A 23,741-nucleotide genomic window follows, 5' to 3' on the forward strand; every position below is an offset into this window, starting at 1 on the left:
GAGCATGGGAAATGAACTGTGAACTATACAGCTTCCGACAAACTTTTGATAAAATGAAAAGTGTGGCTTGTGTGTCCTGGAATAGGTGTGTTTGCTAACTTTCAGTGTTAACCATGACATGCAGCGACAATAGAACTGGTGTTTTTACCTATAATGTACAATTTAACATTACATACAAAATGTAGCAGCATTTAAAACACATTGAACATCCATAATGTGGCTTTTCCCCACTGAAACATAACAAACAGTGAGAAATAATGTAAGGGAGGTCTTGATTATATCCATCAGGATGTGATTGGATCACGAAATGTAGGCTGTGATGTCTGGTTTAAAGGGATCATGAATTGGCTCTTTAGCTCCATGTAGGCCTATGTTATTTATGTTACATTTCTTGTATGAGTCAGTGGGCGGGGCTACAGAATCAGGCGTACTTCTTTTTCTGTTGAGGCGGTGTTTCACCACACTCGGACGTCACAGCTTGGCACATTCTGAGATCGAGCGTTTGCTGGGCCTGGTGTCAATAAAAGATTTTCTTTGACTAACAAGGAAGTTTTCAACTCAGAAACTTACAGGATATTCTTATATCACAATTAACTTTATATATCAAAGGCTGAATGAAAAGTTGATTTCTCACTTCATGACCCCTTTAATATTATTAATTATGACCAGGGCTCCGAACCAGTTCAAGGAACGAAAACGAAAACCGGAAACGAACGAAATTTTAAGAGGAACAAAAACGAAAACGAAATCAAAATCAATTTGAATCGTTCTAAACAGAAACGTTAATTTGAAATGACCATTAACCGGTTAATAACGTTATTTTATCGTTCTCTTTAATATATTTATTTGGCAGTGACCTATCATGAATTGAGTAGTACAGCATGTGACGATGTTGGATCAACCGTGAGTGAAATGCCCGCGCACCAGTCATCTATGAATCTACCGTCAGTGCAGAGCGCGCATTTTCATGCCTCAAGTACATTTCTTTCCCCGCTGAGCTCTACAATGAATGTGCAGGTATTGGAGGACATTCTTTTCGAACGTTTAAATAAGCAGTATGGACTTTAAGCTCAAATAGACTGATTTAGGCTATTTAATGGATTCCGTTTAAGCCTATCCAAGAAGGCTATAGCATCTATCAAACATTTTTCCTATAGTCTTTCAGATTGCCAATACAGGACAGGTCAATATTTTCTATAGACGGTTGATGCTTCGTATTAAATGGTATGTTATATTGCATTAAATGATCAAGCTTTATTAGCTGACTGAATTTGATTATGTGATGCAAGGAAGTGTTGCACAGTGTTTGCTTTGAAATTAGCAGTTGACGGTGCATTAATGGTTATCCAGTTATTTATTCTTTATTCATACTTTTTTAAAACAAGTCGTGTTGAAAAAAAGTTATGTAACGTTACAAAGAATGTTATCACTCTTCTGAAAAGAATTAGGCATAAGAGGGCCACTTTCGATTGTCTAACGCTCCAAAACAGGTCCGCTGTTTATGCTTTGTAATTAATGCATGTATTTCTGTTGTGGTTTTAAAAATGTTATGAAATAAATATTCAAGTTTAATTACCATGCGTTATATTATTATTTAGTGAAAATAAGTCTATTTATACATATTTGTTTAAAGTATAGGCTAAATTAAAATAACGTTATTAACCGGTATTTTTTCAAATCAAACCGTTTTCGGAACAGTAATGTTTATTGAGGAACGCAAAAACGGAAACGCTATAATATCGATTCTGCTCGGAGGGAACCGATTGATATTTTTTTCCGTTTTTATTATGATTATGACACTCTACAATAAGGTTCAGTGGATTAGTTCACTTCAAAATGAAAATTTCCTGATAATTTACTCACCCTCATGCCATCTAAGATGTTCATGTCTTTCTTTCTTCAGTGGATAAGAAATTAAGTTTTTTGAGGAAAACATTTTAGGATTTTTCTCCATATAATGGACTTCAATGGCCACCAAAATGTTGAAGGTCCAAATCAATGCTGTTTCAAAGGGCTTCAAAGGGCTCTGCACGATCCCAGCTGAGAAATAGGGTTTTATATAGCGAAACCATCGGTCATTTTCTAAAAAAAAAAATACAAATGGATATACGTTTTAACCTAAATTGCTCATCTTGTGCTGCTCTGCGACACACATACAGATTGCGCAATCCTGTCGGAAAGGTCACACTAGACGTAGGCAGAAGTACCTTCCCTGTGCTTTTAAAGCGCTCGTGCGAAGACTAATACAAACATCCTTTAGCAAAAAGAGGTTAAATAGCGATGTCGGATGATTTTGGAGATGGAGTTTTTTTGTTTTGTAAAGGGGGTTTGTATTAGTCCTCGCATGTTTGCTTGGGGCGGTACTTACGCCGTCTAGCGTGACCTTTCAGACGTGATTGCGTAATCCGTGGCACGTCGCAGAGCAGCGCAAGATGAGCAATTTAGGTTAATAAGTATATAAATGTAAGTGTTTTCTTGAAAATTACTGATGGTTTCGCTAGATAAGACCCTATTCCTCAGCTGGGATCATGCAGTTAAGTGAAGAAAAATTTCGGAATGTTTTCCTCAAAAACTTAATTTCTTTTCAACTGAAGAAAGAAAGACACAAATATCTTGGATGAGATGGGGGTGAGTAAATTATCAAATCTAATTTTCATTTTAAATTGAACTAATCCTTTAATGCATTAGGTCGACCATCCATCCATCCATCCTAGCCCTGACCCACCCACCTAACCCACCCATCCATCCATCCATCCTTACCCTAACCCATACATCCATACATCCATACATCCATACACCCATACATCCATACATCCATACATCCATACATCCATACATCCATACATCCATACATCCATACATACTGTACATCCATCCATCCATACATCCATACAACCTTACATCCATACATTCATCCATCCATACATCCATCCATACATACATCCATACATACATCCATACAATACATCCATACATACATACATACATACATACATACATACATACATACATACATACATACATCCATACATCCATACATCCATCCATACATACATCCATACATACAGTACATCCATACATTCATCCATCCATACATACATCCATACATACATCCATACATACATCCATACATTCATCCATCCATACATCCATACAACCTTACAACCATCCATCCATCCATCCATCCATACCACCTTACATCCATACATCCATACATCCATCCTTCCATACATCCATACATCCATACATCCATACATCCATACATACATCCACACATCCATCCATCCATACATCCACACATCCATCCATCCATACATCAATACATACATGCATCCATACATCCATACATACATACATACATACATACATCCATACAATACATCCATACATCCATCCATACATGCATACATGCATACATGCATACATACATACATACATACATACATCCATACATACATCCATACATACAGTACATCCATACATTCTTCCATCCATACATCCATCCATACATACATCCATACATTCATCCATCCATACATCCATACAACCTTACAACCATCCATCCATCCATCCATCCATACCACCTTACATCCATACATCCATCCATCCTTCCATCCATCCATACATACATCCACACATCCATCCATCCATACATCAATACATACATCCATCCATACATCCATCCATACATCCATCCATACATACATACATACATACATACATACATACATACATACATACATACATACATACATACATACATACATACATACATACATACATACATACATACATACATACATACATACATACATACATACGTACATCCATACAGTACATCCATCCGTCCGTCCGTCCATCCATCCGTCCGTCCGTCCGTCCGTCCATACGTACTGTAGATACGTACTGTACATCCTGTACATACGTACTGTACATACGTACTGTACATACGTACGGTACATACGGTACATACTGTACATACATACATACATACATACATACATACATACATACATACATACATACATACATACTGTATATACTGTACATACATACTGTACATACATACGTACGTACATACTGTACATACATACATACATACTGTACATACATACTGTACATACATACTGTACATACATACATACATACACATACATGCATACATACTTACATACATACACATACATGCATACATACTTACATACACACACACACACACACACACACACACACACACACACACACACACACACACACACACACACACACACACACACACACACACACACACACACACACACACACACACACACACACACACACACACACACACACACACACACACACACACACACACACACACACACACACACACACACACACACACACACACACACACACACATAAAAATAAGTAAAAACTTGTATTGCACCTTCATTAAACCTTAAAGTGTCACCGGTTATTTTTCCCAAACATGTTATTAAACAAATGTTAAATTTAATTTACACTCATACCAGAAGTAATTTATGAAGGTAAGTAATAGGTAAAATGTCTACCCTAAAGTTGCATGGTAATATGCAGGTACCTAGTAGTAATGCAAAATGAACAAATTTAAAATAATAAAGGTGGTTTGGTCAACTTGCACTGAGCTTTTTGACCCAAATTGCCCTTTTACCGTGTCCTTGTTATCATTGGCCGAGGGGTTTTCTCCAATCAGGCGCCGCACTAAACCATCTACCTAATGTTGGCTGCCGTGTTTAACGATTATGCCCCTTAAATAATGGAACCAGATGTAATGTCTTGGAGGTAATTGGATCGTTCCTCTCACGTCCTCTGGGGGAAAAGAAAAGCAGTGTTTAGATCCAGTCATGAATGCAACATTGTTGTCAGCCTATCCCTGGGGAGAATCTGTATTATTAAAGACACCTTTCTACTGACTTCCATCACCGTAATCACCCGCCATCTCTGGATTGCCAGGTTATTTGAATATCCCATTTGCAATTTTCAAAGAATCTCTTGTTGACAATAGTGGATAATCCTATTGTATTACTTCTTCTCGTTCTGCTTTTGCCCAATTCTGTGTTAATCCGGCACGCACACAGAATCCACACAAGACTTCAAAAAGCTGTTTTATTAGATTAAAATGACAAAATAATGATGGATAGGTAGATCTATTGTATTTATATTTTATTGTGTGTGTTGTTTATTTTTAAGTTTTTTTTTTTTTTACATTACCATACTGACTTTAGTCAAAGCTTGTTTTATTACTGCAAATAATTACACTTGAATGTCATTCTCTAAATCTGCCTAGGCATGGCAGCGCTCCATATTAGAGTGGGGGTTTGACACCGCAGTCCATCACCACAGGGCAGAGGACATCTTCATCTGTGAATAGACGTGCACATCAGATCTTGAATCATTTATGAAGCCTACCACTGCCCAAGAGAGCAGCACCAAACAGGATTTATGACGGACTGCCGTAACTCAATGACGACGCTCAGCCAAAGTCTCCCATTAGAAAGCAATATACCTCCGGTCTTGCTTAGTTTATAGCCTGTGTCACTTCGTAGTCTGTCTGGGTCTTTGTCCTGGAATAATGGACCAACTGTGCTGTAAGGTCACCAAAGTGCATTCAGGTGACGGGAAGGTGAATTTTAAATTGTTTCCTGAGCATCTTATTGGAATGATGTGAGGATAAAGCATGGTGTTTGTTGCTGGTTTTCGGGATTCGTGCTGAATAAATGAGGCTGCCAGTTGCGCGGAGTGTTTGTGCAGCAGGTAGCTTTGCTTTCTGGAAGCAAATGAGAGGCTTAATGCGAATTGCAAAAAAAAAGATGAATGCACTCGTGTGAGCTCAGGCCTCTGAGTGTCATTTGTTCTTTTGTCATGCGTTTTCATGGCTAGAATAATCCAGGATTGATGGGAGTGATATTATAGAAGCGGTAGGTTCCCCTCTCTCTCTCTCAGCACCCATTCAGAGATGCATTTGTTTCACCTTTATACAATGCTGTGGTTTACAGTCCTGTCAAAATCCCTTTATTCCGAACAGACAGGACCTAAGTTAGTCGTCTCTAGTTTAGCATGGAGGAAAATCAACCTTAATCACAAAGGGGAAAAGAAGTTTGAAAGGCATTTTTGACTTGTTTGTTCCCGGTTGTTTTTGTGTTTTCAGAGCAACACTGTTCTAAAATACACTCAAAAAAAATGGTGCTATATGGCACTAAAAGTGGTTCTTGGTCGTAAACATAGGAGAACCACTTTTGGTGTTATATAGCACCATTTCTTAACATGTTCTGTATATGGTAGCGGTACTGTAAACCTAAAACAATTTTATGCCCTGCAAAGCACTGGTGTTTTCTTCTCAAAATGCATGTCTAGTTGTCTGTGACCAACACTTCAAATGCTGTATGAAAGACACAGGATGCCAAATAGTCCAAAAAAAGATTTTTTTTCGGAAATAGACTGTGAACAAAATGTGCTGCTATGCCCGGGTGTATTGAGTGTGGTTGCTAAAGTGCTCTGAGTGATTGTTAGGGTGTTGCTATGCAGTTGCTAGGGTGTTCGGGTGGTTGTTAAGTGGTTACTTACTGGCTCAAGTTAAAAGAGCCTATCCTCTAGTCTTTGATATTCTGGTCTCTAGATATGGCTCAGATCCCTCCTTCAGTCTAAGTCAGAGGGATTTTTCACCTCTTTTATCATCATCCATTTGGAAACCATAGCCAGCCTATAATAACACACCTCTCCTTAAAAAGGTACCATTTATATCTGTAACACAAAGAGTGCAGGTTTGTTGAAATCCCTAAGCATGCACACATAAGATTCACAGATTCTTACCAATTTTTGGGACATTATGCAGTGTTTGATATGAGATACAGGGAGCATGTTTTGACTCTCACCTGTCTATAATGAAATGCTTTTTTTTCTTCCCCCTAACACCCCCCCCCCCCCTCTCTCTCTCTCTCTCTCTCTCTCTTTGTTCTGGTGAGATTAAAGTGGAGTAAAAGTATTGATAGACCTTCTGTGAGGTTATTGACTTACTCCACTGTGGTTACTGTAATCAGCTTGATGAATTGGAGGAGAGTGAACTAGCAGGGATGAACAAGCAAACATGGCTGTAGTTTATTTCTGGGGCTGTCAGTCCTAAACAAACCTCCACACAAAGGTTGTGATTAACCGAACGCATTAGTTCTTGTAACACTTTGCCCTTGCGCTACTGGAGCTGTTGTCATGAACAATTCGGTTCGCCTGTTGAATTGAATCCGGCTAGTACCCTAAAGCGATTCCATTTAGCTGAACAATTTTTAATGGGTACTCCATTCAGTCCCAGTCCATGTTGTCTGGAGTGTTTTCAACCTTTAATGTCTTAAATTAGATGCTACAAAGAATAGTATATAATATTATTTTGAGAATTAAAGATGCAGTGAGACGTTTGTGGAGAAAGTTTTGGGATGAGAAACATTTTATTTTATCCCCTTAAAACTCATCTTTGATCACCAAAGTCGAACGGGTATATTTGTGGCAATAGCCAACAATACATTGTATGGGTCAAAATGATAGATTTTTCTTATATGCCAAAAATTATTAGGATGTTAATTAAAGATCATGTTCCATGAAGATATTTTGTTAATTTCCTACCATAAATATATTTAAAATGAAATGTATTATTAGTAGTAACATGCATTGCTAAGAACTTCATTTGGACAACTTTAAAGGCGATTTTCTTAATATTTACAGGGAGCGTGCTGGGGACTATTTCCAGCTGTTCATGATTTGTTCATGTTAGTTCACAGTGCATTAAAGGTCCCATGGCGTGGATTTTTTTATTATTTTATAATGTTTCCTGAGGTGTACTTATATTGTTAGTATGATTTTTACATCATAAAATGTCATAATTTAGAAATAAAAGGCATTTTTTCTATCCTGATATTAGCCCTCTGGCTTGAATGCTCTGTTTCAAGGGGTGTGTCTGCTGTGAGACTTCAGTGAAAACGGCCACAGTTGTGATTGGCTGACTACTTTGCATTTGAAATGAGTATTCGATTTTGTGGTGGAGGGGGAGTGGTTTAGCGAGGTCTGCAAGCACTGCCAGAGAGAGATGGACTGGGCACTCGTGGACTAGAGAGACGGAGAGCTGGAGAAAGATTGGTGAGAAAGTTATATTGTACTGAGTTCGCTGTGAGCGCGGGTTAATTTTTTTAGTATCTGAGAGTTCTGAATAAGCACGAGTCCCAGTCACGCCGACCCTGTCTTCTTCCTCATTCTACAAACTTTGTAACATGTGGAACCCCTCTCGAATACTTTTACTACGTTTTTTTTTTCACTATTGCAGCTGTCGAGATTAATGAATCGTGAAAGTGTTGATTATAGCATTATTTTTTAGATCTTTCCCCATCACATGAAAGGCTGCAGTGATGAGCATTGAGTAGACAGTCTGTTGATCGTTGTCATTGCAACACATTTTCTCTCACCAAATGTTTTCACCACAACTAACAATATCGATATGAATACAGTAAGAGGTTCGTTGTGCAGCATAACAGCGCCATTCATTATAGCGGCAGTTTGTGCAAGTGTGCAGATACACTCGCGATGTGTGATTGACGGCTTCAGCCATTATAAAGAGAGTGTTCTTTGATCACTCTCTGTAGTCTAATCACAATTTAAATAACAGATTTGTTTCATGCTACTAAGAGAAACAATGTGAAGTTGATCGTTTAGTTACTGGCTTGATTCACTGATGCATAAACAGTATTAAATGATTTAGAAAGAAGTCTGTGTGAACTTGAATAAAGCTACACATCAGAAATCACTGATCACAGATCAGGCATTAATGAACACTGTTACTTACTCTTTGTGGCGGTGCTGTCGAATCCATATTTTAAGTCTATTTGTAAAGCCTGTGCTGACATTGCGGCTAAAATAAACTGAATCCATTTTCTCCAAATTCTCTGGGCTGGCAAAGCAGAGGAAGGAGAGGTAACCTTTCCCTATATGACGACATACAGGGAAGATTCCAGATCGGCTCATCTGAGCCCATAGCCCATAAGGCAGAGCAGGATACCCCGGGCTTGGTTTACACCTATCAAATTTTTTAGCCACTTGGGGACCATATACAGGCTAGGGGAACTCATATTAATGTAAAAAAAAAACTCATAAAGTGAAATGTTCATGTCTTTAAAGCTGCAGTCCGTAGTTTTTCCTCTTTGTCACCATCTCTGTTTGAAATCTGCAATTGCAGTTATTCGCGGAATTATCAACTTTACGTGAATTGTGCCTCGGCACGGCACATCGCGGATGAATCCAATGTTTTGAGGAGAATGTGCGGCTGTCAGTCACCACACCGGTGTGGATACTGTCACTCAGAATCACAGATTATACTTTTTGAAAGTATGACCAACATAATAATTTTCACCGGAAAATGTCATCTGAACAAGTAGATAACATCCACTTTTGTTCTGACCAACTAAGGGAAAAAAAGCATTGCAGTAAATCGTGATGATTAAATCTAACGATCGCTTATCATATCACGTCAAACCGTGCAAATTATACTTTGTTTTCAAATTGTTAATGTTAACAACGTCAGCATAGCGTGAATACATAAATGTATTATTGTTTTGCCTAGCCGTGTACATTCTGACTCATTTTGCTAGCACGGGTCACATACAATATGTCTGTGGAAGACGTAGGACCATAAAATGTTTGTCCAATTATTGCATTACAATGTTCTACCTGCCTGTCAACGTATGTATTTTCATTTTGAATGCACTTCAAATAAGCATGTTGGGAATAGAAATGTACTGTAAACATACTACTTGAATTTCAAGTACATTTTTAATACATTTAATTGTACGTCTTTTTTACCTGGGTGAAGTCTGGACTAATGGCTGCTGAGAATCACAAGAATAAATTACATTTTAAAATGTATTCAAATAGAAAACATGTATCTTTAATTGTTCTTATATTTCACAGTATTATTGTTTTAATAGTTTTTTTTCTTCTTTTTTCTCTCTCAAACAAATAAATACAGCCTTGGTGAACATTAGAGACTTCTTTTCTTTTTTTCCTTCTCTTTCCGTTTATTAATGTCAATTGTAATCGTCAACCGTAAGCTATTTTCGTGTGCTCTGCTGTAATGGGTGTCTCCCATTGCTTTTTACTCATTACATTGCCTAGTTGTCATCTGAGGATGATGTCTTCTTGCTGAGTGGCTGCAGAAATTAGAGTTCATATCAGTTCAACTCTCAACCTTTTACTATTTGCCAGGTAACACCTGAATGAATGGAACCCTCATCTCCCGTCTTTCATTATCTTTATTGTAAGCAATTGATTATTCTCTATAATGAGCGCAGTAGAAATACTTCCGTCTTAGTTTCCATTATGAACCCTGTGAACCTTTACTCCTTGAGGACCTCTAATGACCACAGGCCACTAATGAGTCTCTCCTGCAAACGGTTGTTATGGCAGCAGCATGCCGTCGATGCCGCGTGGACATATATCGACTTGCCGCGCTCATGGTGTGTTATAATTGTAGTTCGTTTTTTACGAGGATGAGTGACTTGCTGTTTTGCATTTCTCTGGTTTTGCTGCCATATTTTATGAGTAAGGTTAGTCTGAACGCAGTCTTACATATCCTGCATAACAAGCACTGGGCGCATGTGTAAATGTGTACGTGCCAGAGTGTGAAACAGTGTATTTTTAGTTTCTCCCAGACTGTGCAGAGGAGGTGCAGAGACTGCTGGATCTCAGCCCAGACTTCCAGCTCTAGAGTGTCTAATAATGTGTGTGAGTGACCGTCTGTTTATAAGAACAGCATCCATAGTGTCTGGATAGAAAGGTTGATGTGCATTTTTTTTGTGTGTGTGTGTGTGTATTTTCTTGATGATGGTTGTCATTGTTGTAAAAGTTTTTCAACAAAACTGCGAGGTGTTGCAGACTGGAGTGAGTTGCATCTGTAATGCATTTGTTAGCTCTCTACAGCCTACCTTACAGGCTCAAATTTGCCTGTCTTATTAAATTACAGAACTTTTTGGGGTTCAAAAGTGGGGCAGTGCACAATTATACAAAGTTCTAAATGAAGGGTTGGATTTCAGAGCAGTGATGGCTTTGTTGAGAGAGCATCTGATGATCGCAGGTATCAGTGTTGGTTGGCAGGTTTTGAGGTTTCTGATGAGACGCTATCTGATGGAGCGGTTTATTTAAAGCAAATGCTGGGCTGGCTAGATCACTAGCTCACATTACACGTCAGCCTTCACTATGCTCCAAACCAAGATACCTTTAATATGAATAAAGCTCATATTATTCCATCCTCTTGTCATATCATTTCTTTGCTCTTTTGAAGTTAGAGCTTGATGTATTATGTAGTCAGGCTCTTTAAAATGCACAGTCCACAGTCTTACCTTGTCTAACCAGACCACTTATTGAAACTAAGTTGCAGAAACATCTGATTTAGAAACTTGCATGTATTTAGATGTTGGCACTTATTCAGTATTCAGAAACACAGCCTGTTTTGAAAGACAGTGTGAGCGCATTGCCAGATGTTAACCAGAAATAATGATAGTGCATTAACATATAGAAGTGTTAAAAGTACAGGTGCAACATTTATTTATTAAATTTGAAAAATTAAATCATTCATGTATTTATTTATATATTTTGTTAGAGAATCAATATTTGACAGGTACGTGGACAGAGTGATAAGGGGAATGGGTTCGGGACACGACCCATAAGCGCAACCCTTTTTTTTTTTTATTTGAGCAATGCACGTCACTTTGCAACATTGCTCTGCCTCTGACGTGGTCTGTTTACTTGTAAGGGTGAAAGAAGGGCTGAATATGGGCAGTTTAATTGATTTGCTGATTTAGCTTTAAAGTCACCATGAAATAAACCCTCCAAGGCCCCACTTTATATTAGGTGGCCTTAACTACTATGTACTTACATCAAAAAATAAAGTACAATGTACTTACTGTGTTCATATTGTATTGCAAAACACCTTTGCTGATATTGAGGTGGGATGCGGGTAGGGTTAGGGACAGATGTGGTGGTATGGGTAAGTTTAAGGGTAGGGTTATGTGTAAGGGAAGTGTCAACTGTGTAATTACAAATGTAACTACAGAAATTAATTACAGATGTAATTACATGCAGATATTTTTTTAAATGTAACTACAATGTAGAAACATGTATTTACACAATAAGTGCATTGTATCAAATTATTAATTAAAATGTTAGTACATAGTAGTTAAAGCCACCTAATATAAAGTGGGTTCCCTTGTGCTCTTTAATCAAAATAACTTTCCCTCTTTTTTGCCAAGGCATTTATTCTCTAATGATGTGTTCACGGACATGAGGCCGGGACAATAACCTCACTCACATGAGATCAAAACAATAGCAAACAACAATGGACAAAATCAGGTCCCTCCCTACAAATTTTTTTTTTCTTCATTCAAGAAGTCGTCACAATAATGAAGAAAGGTTGATCGCATCTTCCATTTCATGCCGACTTTAACTCTGCATGTACCACATATGTGACAAAATCTGTTGGGAAAACTATTTTGAAATTTTACAAGCTGCTTGTTATTTAAAATAGCTAAATACAGTCAAACTAGCTACTAAAATTAATGAACTTGTGTTTGTTTGCAATAAATACATCTGATAAATTGAGACAACGTGCCGATTTAATGAATTTAACTTACAGAATGAATAATGAACGAATAGGAGTTCTGCTCGTGTCATGTAAACATCTTACTGTGGTTAAAGGATTAGTTCACTTTCAAATAAACTTTTGCTTATAATTTACTCACCCCCTTGTCATCCAAGATATCCATGTCTTTCTGTCTTCAGTCGAAAAGAAATGAAGATTTTTGATGAAAAGATTTCAGGATATTTCTCCATAAAATGGAAGTCAATAGACTCCATATGGTTCAAGGTCCAAATGAGAGGTTCAGTACAGCTTCAAAAGGGCTTTAAACCACATCAAACGGTACCAGACGATCAATAAGGGTCTTATCTAGCGAAACGATCGGTCATTTTTTTTTAAATAAATAAAGTGTTTTGCTTTTTTGAACCTTTTTTGAAAAGGTCACGCTAGACGCAGGCGGAAGTACCGAGTCAGTGTTTACAAATGAGCGGAAGGAGGACCGTATCCACATATTCAAACGTCTTTGCGCCTGCATCTAGCGTGACCTTTTCAACGTAATTGACGTCACGAGCGTGCATCAATGAACAGATCAAGGCAAGCATTTGTGCTTATAAAACTTAAACTTTATTTATTTTTTAAAAAATGACCGATCGTTTCGCTAGATAAGACCCTTATTGATCGTCTGGTACCGTTTGATGTGGTTTAAAGCCCTTTTGAAGCTGTACTGAACCTCTCATTTGGACCTTGAACCGTTTGGAGTCTATTGACTTCCATTTTATGGAGAAATATCCTGAAATCTTTTCATCAAAAATCTTCATTTCTTTTCGACTGAAGACAAAAAGACATGGATATCTTGGATGACAAGGGGGTGAGTAAATTATAAGCAAAAGTTTATTTGAAAGTGAACTAATCCTTTAAGTTCTTACTTGTTGGAAATAATCACATTATTTTTTTTACTCGTTTTTTTATAATATATATATATATATATATATATATATATATATATATATATATATATATATATATATATATATATATATATATATATATATATATATATATATATATATATATATATATATATATATATATATATATATATATATATATATATATATATATATATATATATATATATATATATATATATATATATATATATATATATATATATATAATTTTTTTTTTTTTTTTTAAAGCTGCAGTCCGTGACTTTTTTTGGTGAAAAATTATCCAAAATCAATTTTTGAGCAAGTACACAAAATTATCTCCTTACCTTAGCCCCATTCACAACGGTACACTTTTAATAATGTGTTATAATTTGAGTGGTATGGCGGATTTCCGTGGGAAATTCAAGCATGTCTTTGCGTCATTACATCACATCACATCTGTATACATAAGAGTTCGGCTAATAGTAGTATCGCATGTGAGGATGCTGCAGGTGGCAGATCAATTATAGCCTTTTTTCACAGCAGCTGGAATAATTAAATTTATCATTTTGATGGCGGATTGTAATCCAGAAAGGTCCAAACGACAATCATCAGTGACATTAGATTCACCCATAGTCAAAAGCAAAAGATTAGACTGTACAGAAATTTAAATCTACAGGTAACGTTAATAAACACTAAATACACGTAGTCACGCAATGCTAATGTTGTTAACATGAACATTTTGAGAACAAAGTATAACAATAATAATTTGCACGATCGATCGTTAGATTTAATCAACGTTGGTAGTGCGTTTATTGTAATGTTTTGTTCCCAAAAGTGGCAGACATGTTACTTACTTGTTCAGATGACATTTTCTGGTGAACATTCTTATTTAGGTTACACTTCAAGACGTAGAATCTGTGATTCTGAAGTACAGTATCCACACCGGTGCCGTGACTGACAGCAAAGCCGCACACACCCCTCAAAACATTAGATTCATCCATGCTGAGGAGCCGTGTTGATGCAAAACTCACGTACAGATGATAACTACGCAAATAACTGCAATTGCAGGTCTAAAACAGAGATGGCGACAAAGAGGCAAAACTTACGGCAGCTTTAACCAAATTATTCAAACTATTTAACACAACACATGTTCCAAGAGGGTTTTTTAATTATTACCTGAAGATACACTCTTGAAAAATAAAAAAGGTTAAAATGTAAAAAGGTTCTTTTAGATAATTAAAATGTTCTTCACACCAAGAAAATGGTTCTACCCGGGCTGCAATGTGTTAACCATGGTTGTGTGTAACTGAAAATAGTGCCAGAATTCATTCTGTTCTGTCCGAGTTGAGAAATCCCAACATATATTCTAATAAATTATGTGTCAAAGAGTGAGAACTCATGAATCCTTGTCTTTGTTCTCAAAATGTCATACCATGTTACTGTACCGTTTCCTTGAGGGAAGAGTCTCCGATTCTGTATATGCGGGGGTTGCGCTGCTGAGAGCTCCGGGTGACAGAACAAAGACCTGAATGTTCCATTCTATTCTGTTCTGTTCTGTCCTTTTCTTAAACAGAACCCACCATCCTTTCAGACCTCTTGCCCACATGTTTGTTTGGTGTCACCTTTTGGGAACAAAATTTCTTTAGTATGAAAATTTTGAGATAAAGTATTGAGTGTTGGTATAAAGCACCCACCTGTTCTATAGTAGTCTTCACATTATATGACCACTAACTGTCTCCATTTGCAGTATAGCCTATTTGTTCAGTCAAATTTTTTTGATAAGCCAGGTCTGAATGTGTGTGAAGTTACATATTATTTATTCCAGTAGAACGTTATTCATTAAACCTTTTTCATGTGAAAATATGAAATAAAAATGAAATAAAATATGAAATAAAAACTTAGCTATACAGTACATAACCAGTAAGGCCAGATAATGCTGCTTTACAGTAATTCATGTTCCACGTTTAATTTACTATCTCATCATCAGAGTTGCTTTGATCATGATCACAGATACTTTGATGCAATGCTTAACTAATTAAAATGTATTTTCTGTTGTTCTATTGTTCTTTTTATAGACGTTGGCAACCGCAGCAGAAAATTTCCAAATGGAGCATCAATGGAAAGATGAATTTGAAGTAAGTTCTTCTACAACAAGTGTGTTATGAACACGTACAAGGTGCTACAAAACATACAATTACATTCTATTTGATTTTATGTTTCAAATCAGTTCAAGCTCGTTTTTATTTGCGTTGCCCTTTTTGCAATACATATTGTTTTTTACTACTACTATTCCCAGTGAGCTAGTGCAGTGGTTCCCAACCTTTTGAGCCTCAAGTATCCCTTCATCAACACTAAACCATCCATAAATCAATGTTGTGGGTGAAAAGACTGGACAAAATACAAATGTATCAAATTTTAATATTTTCAATCCAACAATTGATTGAAAACAAACATTTTTAATTACATAGAAAAAAGACACTATGGTAGAAGGCGACAGAGGAGCATTTATTGGCTCATATTAGCCATTTCCACTCCTAATATATATATATATATATATATATATATATATATATATATATATATATATTTGAACAGGTTTTGCTTTTTAATTTATATTTAGACATTATAAAACCACTATGTTACAACAATATTATAATGGGTTAGAGTTAGGTTATTGAGCATGTAGAACTTTTAAACTCACACTAAACAGAAACTCGTTCAGCGTTTTGAGGGATATTGGGTGGTAACTTAAACACCTCTAACCTGATCTCACAGAATTCCGTGAAATGAACATGGGCCCCTTAACTCAAAATCTCTGTTCTTTACATGAAGACATCTTGTGACTTCAGAAGACTTGGAATACAACATGAGTTAATACTTTTATACTGTTTTTGGTCAGTTTGTGCAATAAATACCTGTGACTGTACTTGTATTTGCCTGTTATGTGTTTTATATTGTTGAGAGTGGGTAGGTTTAGGGTAGGAGTGGAGTTAGTTGCTCCAAAATATAAAAGTAGCCTATAAATATTCATAAAATCATACTTTTTACTGTCATTGACTGAATCACTTCCGTGGACCCATCACGGAATTTTCGGCAATACCATGAAACTGCCACGAATTTTGAGTTAAGGGCATATTATTCATTTCACGGAATTCTGTGAGACCAGGTTGGATTGGCCATTAATTTCAACAGACATGCCTGTGATAGGCTACAATACTAAACGCTGCAAAATAACATTGTAAATGGACACATTTACACTGACTATTGCGCCAAGCTTGGGTGATGCTGGGGTGATTGACAGCATTCCTGGCATGCCTATTCCGCCTATGCAGAACAAACCAAGCAAAATCTAAATCTTTTTGCGTACCTCCAGTTGGGAATAACTGAGCTAGTGGGATGACTGTTGCAAAGAAAAGATTTTAAAGGGATATTCCTAAAAATTGTAATTCTGTCATTATTTACTCACCCTCATGTTGTTCCAAAAGGTAGGGGTGAATTTAGGTTGATTGTGATACCTTTTCCCAGTCATTTCAATTGCAAAAAGTATCCCATTCAACCTGAATTCACACCTATGTTATTACTTTTGTGAAACACAAAATAAGTTATGTTGAAGAGCAGTCAAAAAACACCCCACTGACTTTAATTGTATGGACAAAACAATAGACATTTTGAAGCATATCCCCTTCTGTGTTCCACAGAAGAAAGAACGTCATACAAATTTGGAACAACTTGTCTACTAAATGATAGTAGAATTAAAAATTGTGTGTGAACTATCTCTTTAGGGTAAAGTGAGGAATCATGTGAATCTGAATACAAATAAACTCAGGGCTGGTCTTCAGAATGTTGCTGGTTTATGCAAAGAACCTTGAGCAACCTACCTAACCCCAGTAGTATCTGCTGTACTATATTATTGCTATGCAAATAAATTGAAACTGAACTGAATATATAATTGAATCTGCCATGCATCCCACATTTCTTGGGTATTGTTTACATAAGGCATCCTTGCATAAAAACAGATAGATAAAATAGAATGCAGGGATCTTAAGACTTCGGCTATTTTTAAATTGACATGCTCAAAAACAGTGAGAGATTCAATGCAAAGGCCAAAGACATCTGCCTGAATGTGTCTAGGTGTGGTTCTTTAAAGAGCATGAATTTGAATATTTTTCCGAGAGGGTTTTACGGTGCAACAGCAAACTCTCAGCATACTAATTAAAACACTGCTGCTAAAAATATTACAGTAAACTAGCCAGCCTCCCTAATAATCTAGCTGGCTGTTGGATGACTAGTCAACCATCATGACCCATCTCTACTCACAAGTGACTTGTCGCTACGCAACCATGGTGGTCTAGGTAACATGCATAACATCAGCTCCAATGGATCTTTTTTAGGTAATCAGATTGCATATCCTGACTTAACAATTATAATCAGTTAAATAAAAAAGTATCAGTTTGCATCCTGCATATTAAATTATTTAGGCAGTGGAAGACATCTTAGATGACTAATCACAAGAATAAAATCTGACGTGTTTTAATTAGATCATTCCAAATGAAGACCCCCAGTAGGAAACGTTTTTGAAATTGATACATTGAAATTCATTCAATTAAATGCAAACAAGTGAATAAATAAATTGACAAATAAATAAATAAACAATCTGATTGTACCATGGTGTCTTTTTCCTCTGTGTGTATTTGAGTTAGTATTTAAGTGAGGGAATGTGTGGTAGCTTAATGGATCCAATTTTACTACCCACACTCCCTGCAGATGTCTGAAGATTTGATTTCACTGAATACACATTCTGCATTTCTCCCGCGGATTTATTTTTACTGTAGACAGACACATCCGTGCACACGCCCACCATATGCCGTAAAGGCCTTAAAATGCCCCTGACAACACTGACGGTCCAGAGCGGAACATCAGCAGGTTATCCTGACCACTTGCTGTAAAACCTGCCAGGCAAAGCTTTCTTTAGCTCTCTCTAATGCATTTCACACTTGCTACAAAGCATCTGTATGACAGTTCAGATCCGTGGAACACATGTTGTATGCAAGCTTGGCATAGTGCAGTGATACTGTTACTGTATGATTTGGACACTACAGAGTAATACTGTACAGTTTTAAAGATTTGGGAAGGTATAGCCTATTAAAAATAAAGGTTCCAAATAATGATTTCATGAAGAATCTTTAAAATACATGGAACCTTTCCATTGTACAAAAGGTTCTTTATAGTGGAAAAAGGTTCTTCAGATTTTAAAAGGTTCTTCACACTAAAAAAACAGTGGTCCTTTCAAAGGGTTAGTTCAACCAAAAATGAAAATTCTGTCATTAATTACTCGCCCTCATGTCGTTCCAAACCCATAAGACCTTCGTTCATCTTCGGAACACAAATTAAGATATTTTTGATGAAATCCGAGAGCTTTCTGACCCCTCCATAGACAGCAATTTTACACTTTCAAGGTCTAGAAAGGTAGGAAAGACATTGTTAAAATCGTCAATGTGACTACAGTGGTTTAATCTTAATTTTATGAAGCGCCGAGAATACTTTTTGTGCGGAAAAAACAAACAAAATAACGGCTTTATTCAACAATTTCTTCTAGCCTGTGTAAGACTCTTACACTGTTGACGCAGTGTAAACAGTACAGCTAAAATTAAGATTGAACCACTGTAGTCACATGGACGATTTTAACGATGTTTTTCCTACCTTTCTGGACCTTGAAAGTGTTAATTAAATTGCTGTCTATGGAGGGGTCATAGAGCTCTCAAATTTTAATCAAAAATATCTTCATTTGTGTTCCAAAGTTGAACGAAGGTCTTACGGGTTTGGAACGACATGAGGGTGAGGAATTAATGACAGAATTTTCATTTTTGGGTGAACTAACCCTTCAAGAACTGTTCACTGAATGGTTTTTCTATGGCAACGTTGCGAAAACCAGACCAAGTGCATAAACTAGAACTATTGTAGCTCTGAGATATTCAACCTCAAGATGCATTTTAACGTGGCTCTTGTTTTATCCCAAGAAATATTTTTTAGATTTACAATTTGAGCTGTTTTCAAACTTCCCTTTCTTTAAATGTTCTTATTTTTCTCTTTCCCTGCAGGAAACCGATATAGTTTACTTTAATGCCAAGGATAATGTGAGTATATAATTCAAGACTCTTCACAGGCAGACCTCAGCACACAGACACACTCAGCGTTTTTTCAAGCACAGATACTATATCAAAAATGAATGCCGTGACCTCTTCGGACCAGTTATGACCATGCGTTAGTGAGTATATATATATATATATATATATATATATATATATATATATATATATATATATATATATATATATATATATATATATATATATATATATATATATATATATATATATATATATATATATATATATATATATATATATATATATATATATATATATATATATATATATATATATATATATATATATATATATATATATATATATATATATATATATATATGAGTTATTTAAGACAGTCAAGAGATGATAAGAATATATCTTCTCCTCGGTTGACGCACACTCGGCTGGTGGATACACAGTTTTTGTGCCCCATATATCTCAACTGCCAATTAGTATGAGTGTGTGTAAGACACATGGAGGGACTGTGTGCATTAGATTGTGTAAAAGTACAAGGCGGAACGAACAGGCAGAGGGAACATGAAGAGCACTAGTTTGGAATGGATAGTACCTGCCATACAAAGTGTTATAAGATGATTATATTAATAGATAAATTGGTAGCACATTTATTTTGATATTGATGTTTGATGAAAACTAATCAAAACCCAACAAAATCTCATGATACAGTGACAAACTGATAATTTACTCATCCACATGTCGTTCAAAACCCATACAACGTTTTCTTCTGTGGAACACAAAAGGTGACTCCAATTTGTGAATTTGAAAACATTCACTGATGCCCAAGAAAGCAACACTTTCATTAGGAGCCGAGTGGTGGAAACATTTGAACAGGATGATGATGTGTCCGTTTTTCTTATTTTGTTTAAAGATTATATGTATTCATTTAGTACTGCCCTCAGGAGCTAGCCTGACAAGCCAGACCCACATCAAGATGTTGGGTCTGGAAACTCACCATTGACAGGGCTCAATCCGAGGGGCGGGATAAACGGTTGTCTTTAAAATTCCCTCTGCACGCAATTCAAAAAGTTTACACCCCCCTATCTTGCGGTATTGAGCATCAGTGAGTGTTTTAACCTTTTGTAGTAGTTGTGTATGAGTCCCTCAATTGTCCACAGTGGTACAAGATGTATCTCAAAATCATACAGCCACTGCTGGAAAGGATTCAAATATGCAGAAGATGCCGGAAAACCAATGGGCAGTTTAATTGTTCAGGACAAACAAGGGACTCATTAACAACTATTAGCGTTGTAGTCAAGACCACCTAAACCGTGACCAAGACAAGACCAAGACTTTGTGGGGTTGAGACCAAGACAAGACCAAGGCAAAGGCAGGGCGACACCAAGTCAAGACCAAGACCAGACCAGCACTCCTTAATTCATCTAAAAGATCCATACTGTCTGAGAAATGTCTTATATTTAATGAATAAATACAATTAGAATAGTAAGACACTATAGCACTGTTACCAATCAAATCACTAACAATACAATTCATGGCACAGAAGTTGCATCTGAATTGGTACAATTACACCTGTATAAATAATGTTCAGATTCATTTAATATTAAAACATTAAAATTATTTAACAGTCACAGAATCATTTATTCAACCGATTTGTTCAAAGCAGCTGATTCATTTAATAACAAAATGTTGCCGTATTAGCGAAGAGAGTTTAAAATTTGTTGTTTAATATTATTTTCTTGTTTATTGAACGTTTGAATAAATCAATATAATTTGCAATCACGCTTATATATTCATGAAAACAGCTATCTTGCTCTTGTGATTTTGCTTAATTATATTCTATGTTATATAAAAAATAAAAAAAATCTCAGAATTTTGTGGGCATTTATATTAATTTTGGACATTTTTGAGACAGTGCTGCATTGCTTTTTAACCCGGCTGCACAGGAACACAAGAAATCACATTACAAAGAGGTTATTGATTGCATTTTAGGCAGAAAGTTTTACATCAAATCGCTTTAATGTTAAATCAGACAATGCACCAGCAATTTAGTGATTTCCTTGCAGTTGTGGTCTTGTCTGGTCTTGAGATAAAATCCAGGGTCCTCTAAGTCTGAGACCAAGACAAGACGGAGGAGAAATGCAGTAGTGACCGAACTTCAAAAAATGGTATTAAGACCGGTCTCGAGACCAAGACCGGTCTTGAGTACTACAAAGTAACAACTATCACAAAAAAAAAAAAAAAATTATGTGGATCATACAGGTAATGACAGAGTATTAAGAATCAAGGGTATGTAAACTTTTAAACGGGTTCATTTAAAAAAAAAAATTCAGCTATTATTTTCTCTTGTGGACTCTATTGTAAACATCTGTTATGTGAAATAGCTATTAAGGGCAGTACTAAATAAAAATTAACGTGTTTTGTATGATCCTTTTTATTTTGTTAAAATTATTAACAGATTTTGCGATGGGTATGTAAACTTTTGAGCACAGCTGGCTGTGAGTGTGTGTGTGTGTGTGTGTATATATAAATATATATACATCAGTTGCTGTTGTTGTTTTTCTTTTAGCTTGATGCCAATGAAACAGAAGGAAGGAAAAACCGGATCAGACCTGAATTTAAAGAAGACCCGTCATTCAAAAACCGCCTAACCTCCTACAACCATACGGCTGTGCATATCCCTACGGACATATATGACGGCTGTAAGTAACTCCCCCACCCCCCACAGACACGCTTCCTTAGCACTCTGTCTGCTCCGCCATAACATATTATCTACTGCTGGGAATCTGATGAGATGCTCTGCAGCTGATTGCTTTGGATGTCAGTTATAAAACGGAGTGTATAAGTGTGTCTTTGTGAGAGCTTTTTGAGGAGAATTATATAATCTATTTGACAGCAAAGACTCTCAGGGGAAACTTTTGTCAGAATAAGTGCAGGTGCGCCTGTTTGGATAAACCCATGGTATGCGTGCGCATCTATTTAAACTATATGTGTGAGTTCTTTATGGTTTTTAAGCAGGGATAGAAGGCTGGCCAAGCCATAGAGTCTCAGTTGGCCTGCTGGGATAGCGTCTGGCTCTTTGGTGTTAGACGGCCCTTCCCTATTGACCTTGTCATACACACACCCATGCACACAAATGGAAGACAAATAAATTCAGGTAATTACGTTGGCCATTGTGCCCTTTGGTAAACAGAGTAGAAGGCTATTTGAAATGACATCAAGTCAGACAGATGTGCTCTGCGGTGAGCATAAGGTTATATGGTGGATGCATTTGCTTGCTTTTTAAACAAAGAATACCAAATCAGATCAAGTTGATGCTTCAGTCTCTAGTAAGCAGTGAGTTAGAGGGTGGCTGCCCCTGTAATTTAAGAAGGGAGTCTCCTCGTCACTTGTCTTGTAATTGCATACCATTTTATGCAATTATCTGTGAGTCATTTCCTAATCCTATATTGCTATTTCTAATTTTATGTGTGAGTCATTTACAAAGGCTTTTTGGGTAGGATTGCTTCATCTGGTTATCTATAGTTGTGTGCTTGTTGGTTATTAATTATTTATTAATTTTGTGATTAAAGCATGCATTTTTGGCCTTTAAAGACCCCAGGTGGGTTGTTGACATCGCATGGCATTTTCACTGTCACACAAGATAAAACATAATATAATTAGTATTGTCATCATTTAATATACAGTAAACGGTTAAACATTTATTTGTCTGACTCTTACATGGACCTATTGATATAAAAACTGCTTTGTCTTGTGATTTTTTTACATTTTCGAGCCAAATCTCAAAATTGACCTATGGTGTGACTGTCTCAAGTATTGTTCAATAAATTACAACTTTTATAAATTAAAAAGAAAAGCATACAAATGTTAACAAATACCTAATTTACCTTGTAAATAAATAAATATCTTAATAACCTTATTATAATACCTTATTATTATAACAAATACCTTATTAACAAATGTTAATAAATACTTACAAGTGTCTATTTTAGATTTCATCCATATACTTCTAAAAGAGTAGGATCTTGATACAATTTCTCACTGAAAACCATGTCATCC

The 23,741-nt window shown here is 36.3% G+C and overlaps 1 protein-coding gene across 1 annotated transcript in view; it reads left to right on the forward strand.

Moving 5' to 3' along the window:
• Positions 1 to 23,741, forward strand: part of LOC307131883 (voltage-dependent calcium channel subunit alpha-2/delta-1) — a 159,598-nt gene that overhangs the window by 49,148 nt on the left and 86,709 nt on the right. Inside the window, exons 4-6 of the mRNA XM_079825894.1 lie at positions 15,636 to 15,695; positions 19,659 to 19,694; positions 22,252 to 22,384. Of these exons, the coding sequence (XP_079682020.1) occupies positions 15,636 to 15,695; positions 19,659 to 19,694; positions 22,252 to 22,384 (229 nt within the window). The remainder of the gene's footprint in view (positions 1 to 15,635; positions 15,696 to 19,658; positions 19,695 to 22,251; positions 22,385 to 23,741) is intronic.

Source organism: Gobio gobio (genome assembly GCF_949357685.1).
Source record: "Gobio gobio genome assembly, chromosome: 9".
NCBI classification, from domain to species: domain Eukaryota; kingdom Metazoa; phylum Chordata; class Actinopteri; order Cypriniformes; family Gobionidae; genus Gobio; species Gobio gobio.